The sequence below is a fragment of the Asparagus officinalis genome, chromosome 4 (genome assembly GCF_001876935.1).
Source record: "Asparagus officinalis chromosome 4, Aspof.V1, whole genome shotgun sequence".
Classification (NCBI taxonomy): domain Eukaryota; kingdom Viridiplantae; phylum Streptophyta; class Magnoliopsida; order Asparagales; family Asparagaceae; genus Asparagus; species Asparagus officinalis.
In genome coordinates, this window is record NC_033797.1 from 36045923 (window position 1) to 36063989 (window position 18067).

Sequence of the window (18067 nt, forward strand, 5' to 3'; positions counted from 1 at the left end):
AGAGAGAGAGAGAGAGAGAGAGAGAGAGAGAGGATTCAGATGTCAGTGATAATGAGTCAGCCCGAGGCGAATGCGGAGGCAAACTTGAGGCAAGATGGCGGCAGTGACACAGTGTGAGAGACGAAAATAAGGGCTTGCAGTGAATGAAGTTCCAAGCACTAATTCTTATTTTCTTTTCCCTTCTATATAAATGGGTTTGGGTTTAGGGCTCAATTTGAGCTCTATACCCATACTCAAACCCACTTTATTAACCAAACCCCTTTTTGACAATTTCGGCAGATAGTTGTTGGCTGATAGAGATGGGGAAACAACTTGGTATTTCGGCAGTAAATCCCCAAGAGAAAGAAACCATATTTCAACGGGATTTCTTTCCAGCTAGCAGGTTAAACCAAGATTGCAGCTGATATTTGGGCCATATTGGCGGAAATTTAAACCTCTTGATGTAGTCATACTATTTGAAAATGATCAATGACATATTGACTGAAACCAAGATTACAGTCTTACTGTTTCTGCTCAGACTTTTTTTTTCAAATTTAAAGGGTCCATACTTAGAAAGAAGACATAGTAGGTGTCTCAGGAACAACTATTATTACTTACCAATAGATGGCTATAGGATATTTCTTAAAAAAAGTTGATGGTGACATGAGCAAGTCTTCTTTATGGCATGCCAAAATCTTAAAGCATCCAATCACAGAGAAAATTACTGTGTCCGTATCTTTATCATTGGCAGTGTGTACTGCTGCATTATGTTTATTTCAAGTTGTCAAATTACAGTGGTGTTAAGTGTGGTGCTTGCCTCATTCCAAAATCTTATTTATGCCCTTCTAAATCTCAGCCTTTTATATATTAAGATAATATTTTCAACCTGCTCTAAAGCAACTATTCCCGTTTGCCTGTGCTTTATATTTAGTTTATTTTGGATGTCCATGCTTTTAAATCTTGAAAGTTTACCTTTTCATCTAGGTTGCAGACGAACTTGTTGCTGAATTTGCAGATCCAGGCAATAATATAGGGCCTCCAGATCAGGTAAATACTATTTACGAACTAGTAATAAACCGTCCTCATCGGTTCCTTTAATACATTTATTTTCCTTAAAATGCAGCAACAGTATGATGAGAAAAACATAAGGAGGAGGGTGTATGATGCACTGAATGTGCTTATGGCAATGGATATCATCTCAAAGGATAAAAAAGAAATTCAGTGGAGGGGTTTACCTCGAACTAGCTTAAATGACGTTGAAGAACTGAAGGTTTATCTGGTCTCAAGTCTGAGTTTATTCACTATATTTCTCATGGAACTTCTTGCTTTTCTTGAATTTCTTTTTTTTTTCCATTTTCTGTAAACATCTTATTGTTTCCATATACCATTCCAGGCAGAACGTGTTGCTCTGAAGAGTAGAATTGATAAGAAAGCAGCATATCTGCAAGAACTGGAAGATCAAGTAAAGTTCTCGTCTTAAAAAAATAATAATCGTTCTAGATTGTGTTGCAAGCATGCTTGTGTGTTTGTGGAATGTGCTTCTCTGCATGTACATAAATGGACATGTCTGGCTGCACTGCAGGTGTCTATGTTCAACTGTGCCTATGTGTATAAGTGCGTGTATGCTTTTGTTCTGGTTATAGTATTCTTAGTGAGGGCACTATCCGGGGCATTTGGGTACACGAACCATGGAGGGAAATCTGGTTCACATCTCATCACAAGTATTAATTTCAAAAGGATCAAAGAATTACAGATATGGATGTAATGTATAATGCTTATATATCATTGACATACATAAATTGGTTGTATTATGACTGACAATATTTTATATGGATTAGACTTCTATTAGCCCAACCTTGCCTGACCCAAGCCTGAACTTCCTCAAGAAAATCTCAGCACATTTGAAAGGCGAACTTGCTTCTGTATAACTTTGTTATCTATTTGACTGGTATAAAATAATGGGAAGTATATATCGTCCAAATGCATGTGTGCATAAAGTCACGTTGAACATGGCCTGTTTGACTGAACAAATTTATAGATGTATGTATATTTGGCTATATTACAGGGAGTACTCATGCATGCATGCACACACACTCAATGTTGAAAACACACATGTTTGTTTTCCGACATGTAAAGGGCAGTTAAAGAGCTGCACGCGCGCACACACATTTCATGTACTTGGCTCGTTCTTTTGGTCTTTTGAAATGTGAACTTGCTCATATAACTTCATTATTTACTCGAATGGTATACAATAATGGGATGAGTATATTGTGAAAAATTACTGTTGCATATGTATGCATAAAATCTTCTTGCGACATGAATGAATGATCCCGGTATATGAGTAACCTGTGTTGTGCGGTAAATATATTTTAGAAATCACTCAAGCATTATGTTTGTTGGTTTGCCCTGACATTTTTCTTTTCCTTTTCTCATTAAGTACATAGGCCTTCAGAATTTGGTGAATCGTAATGAGCAACTACATGGAGATAATCCCCCAGGTGGAGTTGCTTTGCCTTTCATCCTGGTTCAGGTATGTTACCTATTTTCCTTTCCACTCTCTGCTATTATTATGAATTTTTATACCTACTCAGTTTCAATGTATATATATAAAATGAATAAGTTAAGGTATATATAGAATGAATAAGTTAACTAACTTGCTACTTCAGTTACATTGGTTGATTGTCCCTATTACAACTGAAACTGTGGTTAGTTATGTGCATACAAACTGTGGTTGGCTAGTTTCTCCTTTTGCTTGACTTATGGAGATTCCCGAGTATATGTTAACACTTCCACATTGACATTCTAATTTGGTTGTTTATGTTAGAGAAAAAGGTTTTTATGGGTATATATTATGCGTGTATTTTATCTTTTGTTACCTTGTCATAGACTCACAAGCTTTGGACTATCGTCACATTTCATAGATTCTACTGACTATATATATCTATTATATATATATCATTATATATATAAATATATATATAGTATAATATAATTATTATACTATATAATCTAATATATATATACTATGCCAGACTCCTATCCACTAAGTTTGATATCCACCAAAGTTTGTAGCAATCATTATTTATATATATATATTTATAATGATATAATTATAATATATATATATATATAATATATATACTAATATATATATATATATATATAGCAAACTGCTATCAACTTTAAGTTGAACCACCAACGTTTGTAGCACATTATTTATATAAAAACACTTTTTATATAATACAAGGATCCCTAGGCCAATATGAGTGGTAAACAATCTGGTGGACACCTATTCTCTATCACTTAAGTTGACACATGTTTTCACCTATATCATTACATACATACCATATATACCATATCATATACTACATATATATACATATCAACTACATACTTTATACACTATAGTCACATATATCATAACAAATAATATACAAATAATACATACATATATACATACATATATATACATAATATACAAAGTTATATATATTATATATATATATATATTATATATATATATATATAAATATTATAATATCTATATGTTATACATATAGTGATATTAAGTACAATACATATAATACATATATCTATAGCTATTATATATATATAGATAATATATTGCTAAAACCCCGGTGCAAATTCCCTGTGTCTCATTCCTTATCTGAAAGGTTCTGTTGTTGTTGTTGCTGCTGCCTGCCTCTATTGTATATAATTATATCATATATGGTCACCCTCTCTCTTTCGCCTTTATATATCTTATTTATATTATCTTAAATTATATTATCTTTACTATATCTTGAGAGACATTATAGATGTTATAATTGCGTACTCCGTATGCAATCTGCCTCTTTGTATTCTCATTACACCATTCGCTATCTGTATATATATATTTCTTCTATTTCTGTTTTGCTGTTTCTGCTATTTTTTTTAGTGAATATTCTTGAATGTCACCCTCTTCCCTTTCGCCCTACTAATAACTAATATTATTATAGAATAAAATATATTATCCTTTATGTCTTAATTCTAAGAGCTCCAAAAAAGTGTGCATCAAGCCTAGTGATTGGCTCATCATCCTTCCTCACCAACTTCATCAAATGTACTAGACCCATATTTACACCTATGGGTAACTGCGAGGTCAATGGGATGTGACACATCACTACCAAGTACTAAAATTTGTGCTTGGTACAAGCATACCCTATCTCAATATATATATAATATATATATATATATATAAATATATATTGCTACTCGATGCCAATTATGCTCTTTGTTCTCATTTCCTCTTTTACTGAAAAGGTTTCTGTTTTTGCTGTGCTGTGCTATCTGCATTATGTGACATCAGCTTGATATCACCCTACCCGCTTTTCGCTCCTTAACCTCCCAACAACCTTCAGACAATACAAGAATGAAAAGCACAAGATAAGGCGGCAGAGGGAGGTACTTTATATCATGTTTAAAGGAAATTATATTATACTGCACACTCCATATCTTTAGAGTCTTTAAATTTAAGTTTGTATTGCATTTTCTGATATTTAAATTGGAGCGGCTAATCTAGACAGCAGTAACGGTTTTCTTTTATTCTTCATCTTGACAGACTCGACCACATGCAACCATTGAGGTGGAAATATCAGAAGATATGCAGCTGGTGCATTTTGACTTTAATAGGTGCTTTGATGACTTTGCTCTCAAGCTTCTGATTGTGACTATCAATTTATTTATCAAGAGCGCTAAACAAGTTTATTATGTTGAATCTGCACGTTCATTGGCTCATAAGATTTTCTTCATTTATCACTTGAACCATACAAGGCTTTAACTATGTTTGGATCAGGATTTTGGGAGTGGATGTATGTCATTAAGTAAAATACAGATAACTTAGTCATATTTAAAAATTTTTTGGGAGTAATCTTAGCAAAAGAAGAAGAGTGCATCCACTTTGATTCTCTAATCGTCACGGAAATGGTATTAGACTAATGGATCTTCATTTGATTTGGTCGGTACATTAGCAAAGATTTGGAGGATAGTTTGTGAAATAGAGAAGATTTGGGGGCAGATACGTAGAAAAATGCTAAATACATAGTTTTTAGAAGTTTATTGTTTCTTTCTTTACTTTATTCATTTAGTTATTTTCTGTTAGTTTTTCTTCTCCTGCTAATTGTTCGAAATGTAATTATTGCGCCATGTTATATTAACAGTATTATCAATTTCACTGAAAAGGTTGAAATTCCTTCAATCTCTGTTTTAGGAAGGCAGCTAACTTGTCAAAGCCCTGTACCAACTAAGTCATGACCTTAATTATTCCATCAGGGAATCAAACAAGTGGATTCTCTCTCTGATTGTGCCTTCAAATGGTGTAATTATTGCAATTTCTCGTCTCTATCTTAAATATCTTGCTCCCTAACAATGTTATTTTTAGCCAATGAGATCATTGAGGTGCTAGCCTTAGTTAATAGCATGCAAATTTTGGTCTTATTTAGTGACATTATGACTTCATATAAATTTTAGGGTTATGTGCACATTGAACCCCTGTACTATCTTTTGTTTTGCACTTACTGCCCTTATAGTTTCATTTTCACATATAGATCCCCGGGTTACTTTGTCTTTTACTCTTTTACCCTTGGTCAAAGATCGGCAGATATTGCCCCTGAGCGAAATTAGTCATCTATATGAGGGCAAAAGAGTAAATAAAATTAACCCAGTGGTCTATCTGCAACAGTGAAACAACAGGTCTAGGACAAACTTCAAATGTGCAATAGTACTGGGGGTCTACGTGCTATTTACCCCTAAAATTTAAACTTCTATGGTTTAATATTCTATCCGCAAACACTATATGCAGTACTCCTTTTGAGTTGCACGATGATTCATATGTTCTGAGGGCAATGAGACTATCTGAACAAGAACACAATGACGGTGACCATGAGCCTCATTCAATTATTTGCGACAGCTCCAGCACGCAGGGATTATTTTCACCTCCAAGGCCACTTATAAGACCCAACTCGCAAGGAAAGGTGCCTAGTTCACCTCAGATTCCAGGAATACTAAAAGCCCGAGCGTTCAAGCCTGAACACTAGCATGCAAAGTTTAGCTATATGTGCTATTTGAGCTATATGTCATTATCTTTTGATTCTTTTTGTGTATAGTGCAAAAGTAATAGCAGCTGCGAGTTATAGCAGGGAATCAGTGATGATCCTCTTCTCCTGGGGCACTAACCCATTGTTGTGTTGGTTCTGATGTCAATGTTACTGTAATGTAATTGTTTTCTCATTTTTGCTCCCCCTCTCATCATACAATGTAATGATTTTATCTTTTCCTTTCTAAAGAGGCTCTTGTTCTGTGCCAAATGTATTAGTTCTTAAGTAGTTTTTGTATAAATAACCATATGTAAGAATTGTTGATTTCTATAATGAATTAAATACTGGTTTTGGGAGTGAGATGCGCATAGTTAACTGGGACTTTGAGGGTGAATGTGTTAGCTTCTTTATAGAGCAGTTTATCAAAATTTATCCTGTATCTACTTATATTGCTGGAATTTCAACCGTATTGCTTTCTTATTGGATGTACATTGCCATCGGAGGTTCTTTTGTCTAGTGAAGTTTGTTATGAGTCCATATTCAGACTTGTGTGGTTCTTCGAACCCGAACTGATCTAAACACTTACTCATCCTACCCGTTTATGAACAAGTATCTGTTAAAACATAAAGAAGGATCCGTGATACAATAACATGTTTGTGTAAATTTCATAGACTTAATACGAGCATTGATCTGGACCGGTATCATTTGGATTTGGATCAGAGAATGAGGATGTGCTTGACTATTTACCTACCAAACAACGAAACTCAACTGTTTTTTCCCCCTTTTAATAATTATTATTTTACCATTTTTTTTCTCTATCCTTTTTTCCTTTTAATAGTTGTTATTATTTACCATTCTTTTCCTTATCCTTTTTTCCTTCTAGTTTTCCTCCTAGTCAAACAGTACAGGATCTGACTCATATGAGGAGTAGATTTCCAAAGCGGGCGATTAGTATTTAGAAAGTATTTACACGGTCACCTATAGCGAATGAATTTGGTCAAATGCCAACTGCCTGGCAACCAACTAGAATCAATTCAACCCATAAATCCCAGGGGGAAATTAAAGAAGCGCACCAAAAAGTATCCACGGACTTAACGAGAATAAAAATTTCCGGTTCATTCCCCCCATCCGAAACCCAACCTTTCGGGTCCAACTAAAACCAGTGGCATTCTCGTAATTTCCTCACGACTACCGCTTTCAACCAGTTCCCGAGCTATAAAGGCCTTCGCTCCCTCGAACGTCGAACCAGCGATCAAATCCAAAATCCCGACATGGCCGCCCCTCGGATGAGGCGATTCGCCCTGATCGCCGCCGCTTCCGGCGCATCCTGGGCAACGCTCAACCCTGATCTCGCGCCGGCGTTCGCGAGCGACCCGCACTTCGACAGCGTTTGGAAAACGCTGGCGGCAGAAGTCGCGATCCGTTCGCCGCGGTGCCTACGAGAGACGTGCAGGAGTCGGCGCTGATGGGGACGAGCCCTGTGAATCCACTGGACGTGCTCGTGATGCGTGGAGCACTGGATGCGGCGTCGCGCTCGACGCGGCGACGAGAGGGCTGAGGGTTGGCCTTGTTGAGCGAGAGGATTTCTCGTCGGGGACCTCCTCGAGGTCCACGAAGCTGATCCATGGAGGTGAGCGAGTTTTTGGTGTTGCTTTCTTTTTTTTTTTGGGTGATTGGAACTGATTCCCTTTTGGATTTTGACTTTATGCCTGTCTTTGGGGCAAAAAGTAACCAGAACTAGGTTTTTTTATTTAAAATTTTATTTGTTACGTTAATGTGGAGCAGAGGTTGTGCATGTGAAGCCCTTTAATAGTATATTGTATACTGTTACAATGCAAATCCGAGGGGGCCTTGCTCTTTGCAATTTAATTATGTTTCATGATTTTTCCTCTTAGAAACGATACTAGAGACCAGAGTTCCATTCGACAAGTTAAATATCCATGGAAATTGTTCACTGCATGGGTTTAGAGGGCGTGGTTCGTTTTGTTTGCTTTAGAGGGTGTGGGTTGTTTTATTTGCTTAATGGATTTCTGTAGAATTTGGAATCTTTTTGCAGCTTCAGTACTTCTCCTGAAAATCAAATAACTAGAAAATTCAGAGACGAAGTGGTTGGGTAAAGATTGGAAGATAAAAATAGTTTTGGGAGTGAAAATGGAGATGATTTAGAACGTTTTTTTTGTGGGAAATTCAGTTATGGTAGCTGTGTAGCATGGTAGATTGGTTCATCAATGCTTTCTCTCTATGTTTTTGTGTACTTCATTCATGCATTGTATTTTTAACTCAAGTCTCTAATATGTAGCCATATGTTAATGATACATTATAAATTCTATAGCTTTGTTATATTTTTGTTTGTTTCACGTGTCTGTGATACAGTATAAATTACACGATATGCTAAGAGGAATATTTGACATGTAACCATTAAGTATTCAAGTGCCTAATGTATATTGTTGCTTGTATTCAATGGGGAACCATAAAGCGCTCATTGAGTAGTTCTCCAAAGTATCCGTTTCTCTGAAATTGCTTTTTCTAATTTTCAGGGGTCCGTTATTTGGAAAAGGCAGTATTCAATCTAGATTATGGGCAGTTGAAACTTGTATTCCATGCACTTAAGGAGCGTAAACAGGTTATTGAGAATGCTCCGCACTTATGCCAGGCTTTGCCTTGCATGACACCATGCTTTGAGTGGTTTGAAGTTCTTTATTACTGGGCGGGCCTAAAAATGTACGATCTTGTTGCTGGTCGAAGAATGCTGCATTTATCTAGATACTATTCTGCAGATGAATCGATTGAACTTTTCCCTACTCTGGCGAGAAAAGGTCATGACAGAAGTTTGAAAGGAACAGTGGTTTATTATGATGGGCAGATGAACGATTCTCGGCTGAATGTAGGATTAGCTTGCACTGCTGCCTTAGTTGGTGCTGCGGTGCTTAACCATGCAGAAGTTATTTCCATTATAAAAGATGATGCTGGTGATCGGATAATTGGTGCACGTATCCGAGATAAGATATCAGGTAGAAAGTTACTCTCTTCTTTTTTCTTTTCTTTTTTACCAATTTTGTCAACATAGGATCATCCTTTATATTTCTATGTAGTTTATCTTTACACGTAACATCTTCTATACATTAAGTCTATTGATGTAGTGAAGCTGTTTGAGTAGTTTGGACCTTACGATTTAACAAGAATATAGTTACTGTTGTAGGTAATTTCTAGCCAATGCTTCCGTTAAAAGGTTCCAACAACTTAATATGCTTGAACAATGCTAATAAATAGATTTAGAACATGTTTTAAATTGTGGGGTTACAAACTGTCGTGCAACTATGATATCAGAATTTTTGTGCCATTCTTTTGTTCAAATATATATGTATATAACTGAAATTAGCTTTGCTTTGTCACAGGGTTGTAACCAAGATTTTTCTTAGGCGAGGGCAGCTAACACATGTCCCTTTTTTTAAATACAAATTTCTGTGATGAACTGGTCAGGAAAAATTAATGAAACTGCAGTTTCGATGAATTCATTCAACAAATTTATTATTGCAGTAAAATCTATGAAATACTTGGTTTGTGGCAAATTGTTTGACGCACACTAGTATAGCTGCAATCATAAATTAGGCATCCCACTAATTTATCAACAAGATTCACTACTCATTATGAGGATAAACAAATTTACCAAAAACATCGATTAGCGTACCTCTTAACATGGAGAATGAAGATACCATCTTTCTCACAAAGGCATGGCCCTTTCTTTGTATCCCTTTCTTAGTTATGAGGCAGAAGAGAGTGTAAGATGGATTTAGAGCCTTAGAAGTACATTTGAGTTCATGAGAACAAATTTACTCGATGACTTTTTACTTGAACTACTTAATAAATGATACGTAGGTGCACTGCTTCTTTCAGTCATTTGATGTATAACCTAAGGCACCTCCAACATTTTCTCTGGTAAAATGACAACCTACTGCAATATATTTAGTTATTTTAGGAAATAGTGCATCCAACACGAAAATATTTTCATAACTCCCATATTCAGTAGCTTATGGTAGTTTGGTAATCTATTCGGAAGAACCTCTAACTAGTCATGGTAGTTTTGTGAAATTTACTCTTTTTTATTTTAAAAAAACATCTTGGAGAATTAGACAGTGAGTGGGCTTGCAGCGATTTTAGTAAAATTTATTTCCTCACCATTAACCAATGATTGGGCAAAGGATAGTTCAGTTCATTTTCAACATCTGAATGTTGCCACATGTCAATACATCCAATGAAAATAAAGCGCTCAAGGGGATATTAATACTAAAGAAGTTTAAATATTTAGATCTAGCACTCATATATCTTACAAACAGGAGAGGGAAGCAGGTGTATGGGAGGAGGGAGGGAGATGAGATGACCAGGTGAAGATTAACTTTTAAGAACTAAGGTTTTGTGAAGTGTTAACTAGCCTATCGATTGAATAGATAAATAGGTGAATGGACATGGGATGTATGGTTTGGGTGGTTGAATATGGTGGATAAGGTCAGATTCTAAGATTTATTGCTCGGAGAGATAGATTGTGAATTTGTGAGATACTGGATGTACTGTTCCTGATGCTTAAGCAACAAACTACCCTTTTTAAAAGACCTCTTTTGTTCCTTTTGTGATGCTTATGTGATATTTTCGATCAGTCATCATGACAAATCACATTAAGAAGGGATTTACTGTTCATCAGATTCTAAGATTTATTGCAAGGAGAGATAGATTGTGAGGTCCTGGATATACTGTTGTTATGATATTGACATCTTTAGACATTCTATTGCAGTAAATATAATCAGTGACTGATGAACAAGTGAAGTTTGTTCTGAAAACTGCAATAAGGTCAGATTCTAAGATTTATTGCTCGGAGAGATAGATTGTGAATTTGTGAGATACTGGATGTACTGTTCCTGATGCTTAAGCAACAAACTACCCTTTTTAAAAGACCTCTTTTGTTCCTTTTGTGATGCTTATGTGATATTTTCGATCAGTCATCATGACAAATCACATTAAGAAGGGATTTACTGTTCATCAGATTCTAAGATTTATTGCAAGGAGAGATAGATTGTGAGGTCCTGGATATACTGTTGTTATGATATTGACATCTTTAGACATTCTATTGCAGTAAATATAATCAGTGACTGATGAACAAGTGAAGTTTGTTCTGAAAACTGCAATTCATGCTAGATTACCATTCTAAGGATAAAGTGCATAGAACATTATCTCTTGAACTTTTTAAAGAAAGATCTGTAGTTCAAATTTTTTGTTGATGCAATCATACTACAGAAAATATCAAAGACTAAAGTATACAGTAGATCGCAGGAAATATTATGTGATGGATCCATCTTTAAACTTAGTTCCACTCTGTAAGGGATATCAACTATAAATGCAGAAAACAATAAAAATGGCATAAACGAAAACTTGATAATAAAGGAAATGAATCTGGGTGGGAGGAAGGAAGGGGGTATGTATGCTACAAACCATTTAATCCTTACCTTCTGTTTTTTTTAATGAGAGAGCTACTAGTGATCTGGTAGAATCAGATTATTGCTAATAGCTTTGCACTTTGAACCAGGTTTCTGGAGTTTATTTATATAGGCGTATAGAGCATATTGTATATGGTAATTCATCACCATAGAAATTTCAGTTATGCCCTTTTTATATTTGTTATTTCTCACACTGATAGTTTTTCTTACGTTATATTCTAATTATATTTTAGTTGCTTTTTATTTTCTATTAAGTAACTAAAATGTTTTGTTGTACATGTATGCTGCTTAACTTCTCTTAAAGTGCATCAGGCAAAGAGTTTGATACATTTGCAAGAGTTGTTGTAAATGCGGCCGGGCCATTTTGCGATGCTGTACGAAAAATGGCTGACAAAGATGCTCCACCTATGATTTCTCCAAGTAGCGGTGTGCACATTGTGCTTCCTGATTATTACTCCCCTGAGGGAATGGGACTAATTGTACCAAAAACAAAAGATGGCCGTGTTGTATTCATGCTGCCCTGGTTAGGAAGAACAATTGCAGGGACTACAGATTCTAATACTCCCATTACTATGCTTCCGGAACCACATGAAGATGAAATACAATTTATATTGGATGCCATCTGTGATTACCTTAATGTTCAGGTTGGTGCTCTGGTGAAGCTATTTCTTTCATCATTTTCTTGTCAAGCAGCTTCTGCCCTTCAAATTAATTGGAACCGTGCGGTTTGCCTATCATCCTAATCCGATAAATACTCACATTCATCAGTGTAATGCATCTGATATTGTAACTGTCTTTCATTCATTTCTTTTTGCTTGCTAATTTGATGTAGGAACTTCTAGTTCTGTGGTAGCCTTTATTTGAGGTAGTAGACAAGTTATATTCTTAAGTACCTTGTAGCATCTTCTTCACATATATATTTTCGATACTATTTTAGGTACGACGTGGAGATGTACTTTCAGCTTGGAGTGGTATCCGCCCTTTGGCAATAGATCCATCAGCAAAGAACACTGAGAGTATTTCTAGAGACCATGTTGTGTGCGAAGATTATCCTGGTCTAGTAACAATTACTGGTGGAAAATGGACAACTTACAGAAGGTATATCTGAAAACTTTCATCAAAGAGGGATGCTATGTATTATCACTCGTCTATGGCACTGTTTCTGGTCAATCACATAAACATGATATGATCTTCATTGTCAGATTTGAGGTCATGATATCTTGCATTCTTTGGTTTTGGTTGTGTGTGTGTGTGTGTTGATTTCATACTATTTTAATATTTCTTTGTACTAGACTCATGGTAGTGCTCACAACTAGAAGAATGGACGAGAGTATGGGGGTACAGATGTGATAAATATGGAGACGACACTAAGGGAAATTCGAAAAAAAGGACACGAATCTGATATGATTAGACAAAAAATATAAAATCGATTATATATAAAACTGAAAATACATACATATGTACATACAACATATCATGCACCAATACAAAAATGATAGTATAGGGGTACTAAAGATACAGATATCTTGTGGATACAACAAATAGAAAATCATGCATACGCGATACACTCAATGTCCTTGATATCATGAAATGTTTTCGTGTTACATAAACTAACCTCATAAGATATTGGTCAATTTAAATAAGAGCAATGTACCCAACAAATCAAGTTACATTGGATTTTTATCTTTTTAATCTCAAATACATCTAAGATGTGTCTTCGGCACGTCTCTGATACATTGCAATTCGATGATACATGAAAAGGGTATCCAACACGTATCTATCAGGCATAGGTGTCTAAGTTTAGATATGTACCCTATATGAGCAGGCCTCCTCAATATTTTTTAAAGATTTGTTAGATGTGTTTGACCACAAACCACAAGAGTAGGCTTGTAGGCAACGCACGTAGTTATTCACTATATTCTGTAAAGTCTACAAACTTTCTTCTCTTTTGACGTGAACGAATTAGTAACTACTCTGTAACCTAATCAACAAAAGGAGGATTACAACTGGTGTCTTGCATTTGTCTACATTATGCCCTCAACTGTTTAAAAAGCTCACTGAGTTTGTGAGTAAAAGCATTTGTTGTTGGGTTTTTCCATTTACATTCTTTTATTTTCGATGATCATTCTGTTAGGTTGTTTAAATGTTTGTATGCTTTCTATTTATCCTACCATGCCTTTTTCCAGCATGGCTGAAGATGCGGTGAATGCAGCTGTAAGGTCAGGAAAGTTGAAGCCGGCTAATGGTTGTGTGACTAACAACCTGCATATTGTTGGGGGAAACGGTTGGGACCCTGCATCCTTCACTGTACTCGCACAGCAATATGTACGCATGAAGAAATCATATGGTGGAAAAATTATTCCTGGAGTTATGGACAGTTATATTTCTAAGCATTTGTCACATGCATATGGTACGATGGCTGAAAGAGTGGCAACCATAGCTCAGGTATGCTTAAATCCTCAGTTAGTGTTGTGATAATAGTAATTGCTACTACTTAATCTATTGCCTTTCTGATTATTCTCATATGATATCAATTGGTTTTCTGATTGTTCTCAAGATTAACTGTGGTATACTTAATCAAGTGCCTTTTTAACCTTTTCCTTAGAATGAGAACCTTGGGAAGCGGCTTGCTCATGGATACCCTTTTCTAGAGGCTGAGGTTGCATACTGTGCTCGGAATGAATATTGTGAATCTGCTGTTGACTTTGTTGCCAGGAGATGTAGGCTTGCTTTCCTGGACACTGATGCCGCTGGCAGAGCATTGCCACGAATTATTGAGATACTGGCTTCTGAGCACAAGTGGGATAAGGCGAGGAAAAAACTTGAGTTCCAAAAGGCCAAACAATTTTTAGAAACCTTCAAATCATCTAAAAATGCACAGTTTCACGATGGAAAACATACAGGCAAGTATCTGCTCCTCCCTGAAGTCTTTTCCATTTTTGCGTACTGTCAATAATCTCACGGTCTTTTTATACTTTTCAGGGTCATGAGTCGAATAATACTTGATTTTTACGGTGGTAACCTAGTATGGGCCCATGGATAGACTTCTCCGACAAATTGGTGGAGGAACAGTTTAATTCTTTTGCTGCTGTGGAAACTTAATTTCTTTTTTTATTTTATTTAAATTTAAACTTATCATTCTGGATGTTAAATGGTGGTTGATGTAACTACCTCAAAATAGAAAAAGGAAACACCATGAACCCCCAATAATTTTTTGGCAGCCGTATAGTACCATGGAGCTCTTTACCAGTGTAACCACCAAATAAATTTTCTGCTTTGATGTGTTACAAATTCGTCACTGTTGATACTTTTCAGTATTTGAGATGAGAGATGACAAACCTCTTGCGCCTGTACCTTTCACTAGTAACTTATTTTCTTTTAGCGTTTTCTCTGCTCTGGAGGTTCATGTTCTTGTCCCAAACATTTACATCGCAAATGTCAATGTTAAACGTCTAGCGATTCATGTTTACCTAACAAGGCATTCTTCAACGGCAACCTTGTGAAGTTGCTTTCAGGGTCTTTGTGATCTGCCTTATTTGCGCGCTTGACTCTTCATAAATTAATTCTTATAAGCTCATCACAATTTTGGTGACGCACCAGTTTGAGGTAATGTCAAGGAATGTAGATAGACGATCACTTCTATCGGAGTTAATTAGTATATTTCAATTCTCAGGGAGTGTGAGTAAAAACAGTTTCTCAGGGACATCTAGATCTAGCTCTTTGGGCTATAAGGGATCATGGCATGCCTTGGTCTTTAGATTGTTCATCGTCTCAGACTTGGACAGAAACGAAGTGTTTAGGGTGAGAGTCTGTTTGGCTTGCAATGCTCCTGTCTCCGGCGCACTTTTTTTTTCTTCTAAAACTGACCCCTTCTCCCTGTTTCTAGAGATACTCTGTTACGGTGAACTTAACCACTTTTTGTACCTTTTTCTCCTTGAAAGGAAAAAAAAAAAAAGGTAAGAGAGGGTTGCATGCTCAATTTGTTTCTGAGTAAAAGGTGCTCCGATATTTTTTTTAATGCGTGATCCATAAAGTAATTAGTGGGCACCACAAAGAGTAGCATCTATAAAGGAGAAGAAAAGTAAATATGCTACTGTCTAACCTCTCATCCATAATAAATGCTCATTTTTATTTTGATATGAGTGGTGCTTAAACATTTCTTTACAGTAGCTTGGAGGTAGGATACAGCATACAACAAAGCCGTCCACATGAGATTACAGATTGATATATACATTATTACACGCAAATTCAAGCAATTGACTCATTCAGCATATAAGGAAGTGTGATTCCTATAGTTTTGATCTAACTTTATCTGAAAGCTCTCTTCTGAGCGTTTTTACCGTGTTCGTTAACTCTCTTCTAAGGATTTTTCCGGAAGCTGTTTTCGGGATGCTGTTCTCAAAGATTACCCTCCTCAACCTCTTGAAAGGAGCAACCTGTTGGCAATAGTTATAGAGTTTGATAAAATGGATTATAAGAGGAACACAAATCAAATCAAGTCAAATTATATTTACGACCTACCTGACTCGCAACAAATTTCTGCACATCCACTTCAGTAAGTGAGCTGTTACGAGTAACAACGAATGCCACAGGAACCTCACCAGCTTCAGCATCTTCCATTCTGGATACAAAAATCCAAGATAACAGAACCCCATAAGTTTAGCATAACATTGTTTAATGCAAATATACCATGATATTAACAAGAAAATTCTCTAGGCTTCAACAAGCACGAAAAACGAAAGTACAATCAATTCTAGCTCTGAGAATTCTCTTCAAAACTTACGGCACAACAGCAGCATCTAATATCTCAGGATGAGAGGTAAGCACTGATTCAAGCTCAGCTGGTGCAACCTTAAAAATCAAAGCAATGTTAATGGTGAGTTGATGAAGAAAAGAAACAACAGGACAGTTTAACCGAACTATATCAAAATAATAATAATAATGATAATAATAATTACAATAAATAAATAAATAAATAATAAATAATAATAAATAAACAGATAATAAAAATAAAACGAATTTGAAAGCTAAAGAACTAATTTTCATGTATAAATAAGAAAAACAGAATATGAAACGGTACAGTGATGAGAATTACATTTCATAATGATGAAATAGGTAAGACAGTAGTTTAAATATCACTGATAGGAATTCACTGCCAAAGATATATTTATAAGATATATCAGTGTGAGAGTAAACAGCATATGCATTTTACTCAACGTCATTGTTTTGCTTTAATGTAGCCACAAAAATAAAATATACTTCAGTATGAGGAGTACCTGAAAACCTTTGCACTTGATTAATTCTTTTAACCGATCCTCGACATACAGTTGTCCCTTCTCATCGAAATATCCGAGATCACCTGTGTGTAACCAGCCTTCCTCATCTAAGGTAAATTTAGTGGCTTCTAGGTTTTTGAAATACCCTGCACAAACGTCAAAATTGGTATTTAACATGTAAAGAAAATCATATTGATGATTTATTTAGTTCTGTGTAAGTTTCCTTCAACCAGATCTCCGAAAGCTGATCTATTTCATTAACAAACCGGGTGATACACTAAAAAAATGGGTTGCTAAAGTCACTTGATTCTATTGTTGATTCTATTGCGTTTGTTCGATTTTGCAAGATCATAGTATCAAAAGATACTTCATTATGAGGCATTTACAGTAATATATATGTCATGCCACTCTAACAAATAAGGACATATAATTGGTAAAGAATAATATGAACGTGGCAATTTGCTCAAGATAATGAAATCCAGCTCCATAAAAATAGATGTTGAGTAACACAAGATCAGTAAAGGAAGTACCTAAAATGTAGAATATCTTCATCACATGGACATTGCATAAAGATATACATTAATTTGATAATGTAGGCATGGAAAAAGTTCTATGTTATGACAGGAAAGTCGAACCAAATGAGAAAAAAGAAAATCTTTAGCAAACTTGATTTCGGCCATAACTATCAGAAATATAATTATGCAAAAAACCAGAAATTCATTCTTCATGTTCAATCTTCGATCATGGCATTCTGATCAAGCATAAAGTTTGTTTCAGATCTATTTCTTCAGGTGTATCAAGTTCAGAAAAAGATCATAAGGTTTGCAGTAAACTTAAAATATTGATGAAGAATCCTACCTTGCATTATATTTGGTCCACGAACTAATATCTCCCCATTCTGATTAGGTGGAAGAGTCTTAGATGTGCCTATGCTGATAATTTTAGCCTCAATGCCTGGCATTAAGTAACCTGTGGAACCAAATTTCCGAGCCCATGCTTGAGGGCGCTCCAACGATACAATACTGCAAGTCTCTGTTAATCCATATCCCTGTGTGGAAAATACACAAAGCTGTTTGATCTTCTCTGTGGATGAGAAATGACTTTCTTATGTTGATATAGTGATATAATCGCTGTGTGGTTGAACTCTCATACGTAGAGATAACTTGATATAATTAACAGGAACAGGTACAAACTCTAAGCAGCAGAAGCGAACACTAGTTACACACGCTGCTTCAAATTTTAAGATCTTGAA

At 35.7% G+C, this 18067-nt stretch overlaps 3 protein-coding genes across 3 annotated transcripts in view; 2 read left to right on the forward strand and 1 right to left on the reverse strand.

Annotated features, from left to right (window-relative positions):
- Positions 1–6413, forward strand: part of LOC109838512 (transcription factor-like protein DPB) — a 13687-nt gene extending 7274 nt beyond the window's left edge. Inside the window, exons 5-10 of the mRNA XM_020406947.1 lie at positions 964–1026; positions 1103–1249; positions 1373–1441; positions 2417–2509; positions 4580–4650; positions 5819–6413. Coding sequence (XP_020262536.1) covers positions 964–1026; positions 1103–1249; positions 1373–1441; positions 2417–2509; positions 4580–4650; positions 5819–6053 — 678 coding nt within the window. The 3' untranslated portion in view covers positions 6054–6413. The remainder of the gene's footprint in view (positions 1–963; positions 1027–1102; positions 1250–1372; positions 1442–2416; positions 2510–4579; positions 4651–5818) is intronic.
- On the forward strand, positions 7476–14888 carry LOC109837183 (glycerol-3-phosphate dehydrogenase SDP6, mitochondrial). Its single transcript, XM_020405317.1, has 7 exons — positions 7476–7683; positions 8591–9064; positions 11852–12183; positions 12477–12637; positions 13726–13984; positions 14145–14442; positions 14522–14888. Exons 2-7 carry the CDS (start codon positions 8719–8721, stop codon positions 14527–14529), a joined length of 1404 nt encoding a protein of 467 aa, XP_020260906.1. The 5' UTR covers positions 7476–7683; positions 8591–8718; the 3' UTR covers positions 14530–14888.
- Positions 15648–18067, reverse strand: part of LOC109837184 (4-coumarate--CoA ligase-like 1) — a 3011-nt gene continuing 591 nt past the window's right edge. Inside the window, exons 2-6 of the mRNA XM_020405318.1 lie at positions 17674–17863; positions 16816–16961; positions 16323–16390; positions 16061–16160; positions 15648–15975 (exon numbers count right to left, since the gene is read on the reverse strand). Coding sequence (XP_020260907.1) covers positions 15829–15975; positions 16061–16160; positions 16323–16390; positions 16816–16961; positions 17674–17863 — 651 coding nt within the window. The 3' untranslated portion in view covers positions 15648–15828. The remainder of the gene's footprint in view (positions 15976–16060; positions 16161–16322; positions 16391–16815; positions 16962–17673; positions 17864–18067) is intronic.

Coding starts and splice junctions, on each gene's coding strand:
- LOC109837183 (XM_020405317.1), top strand. CDS start 8,719: ATGACACCATGCTTTGAGTGGTTTGAAGTTCTTTATTACTGGGCGGGC. Junction 12,184..12,476: donor GTGATTACCTTAATGTTCAG/GTTGGTGCTCTG, acceptor ATACTATTTTAG/GTACGACGTGGAGATGTACT. Junction 13,985..14,144: donor GAGTGGCAACCATAGCTCAG/GTATGCTTAAAT, acceptor CCTTTTCCTTAG/AATGAGAACCTTGGGAAGCG.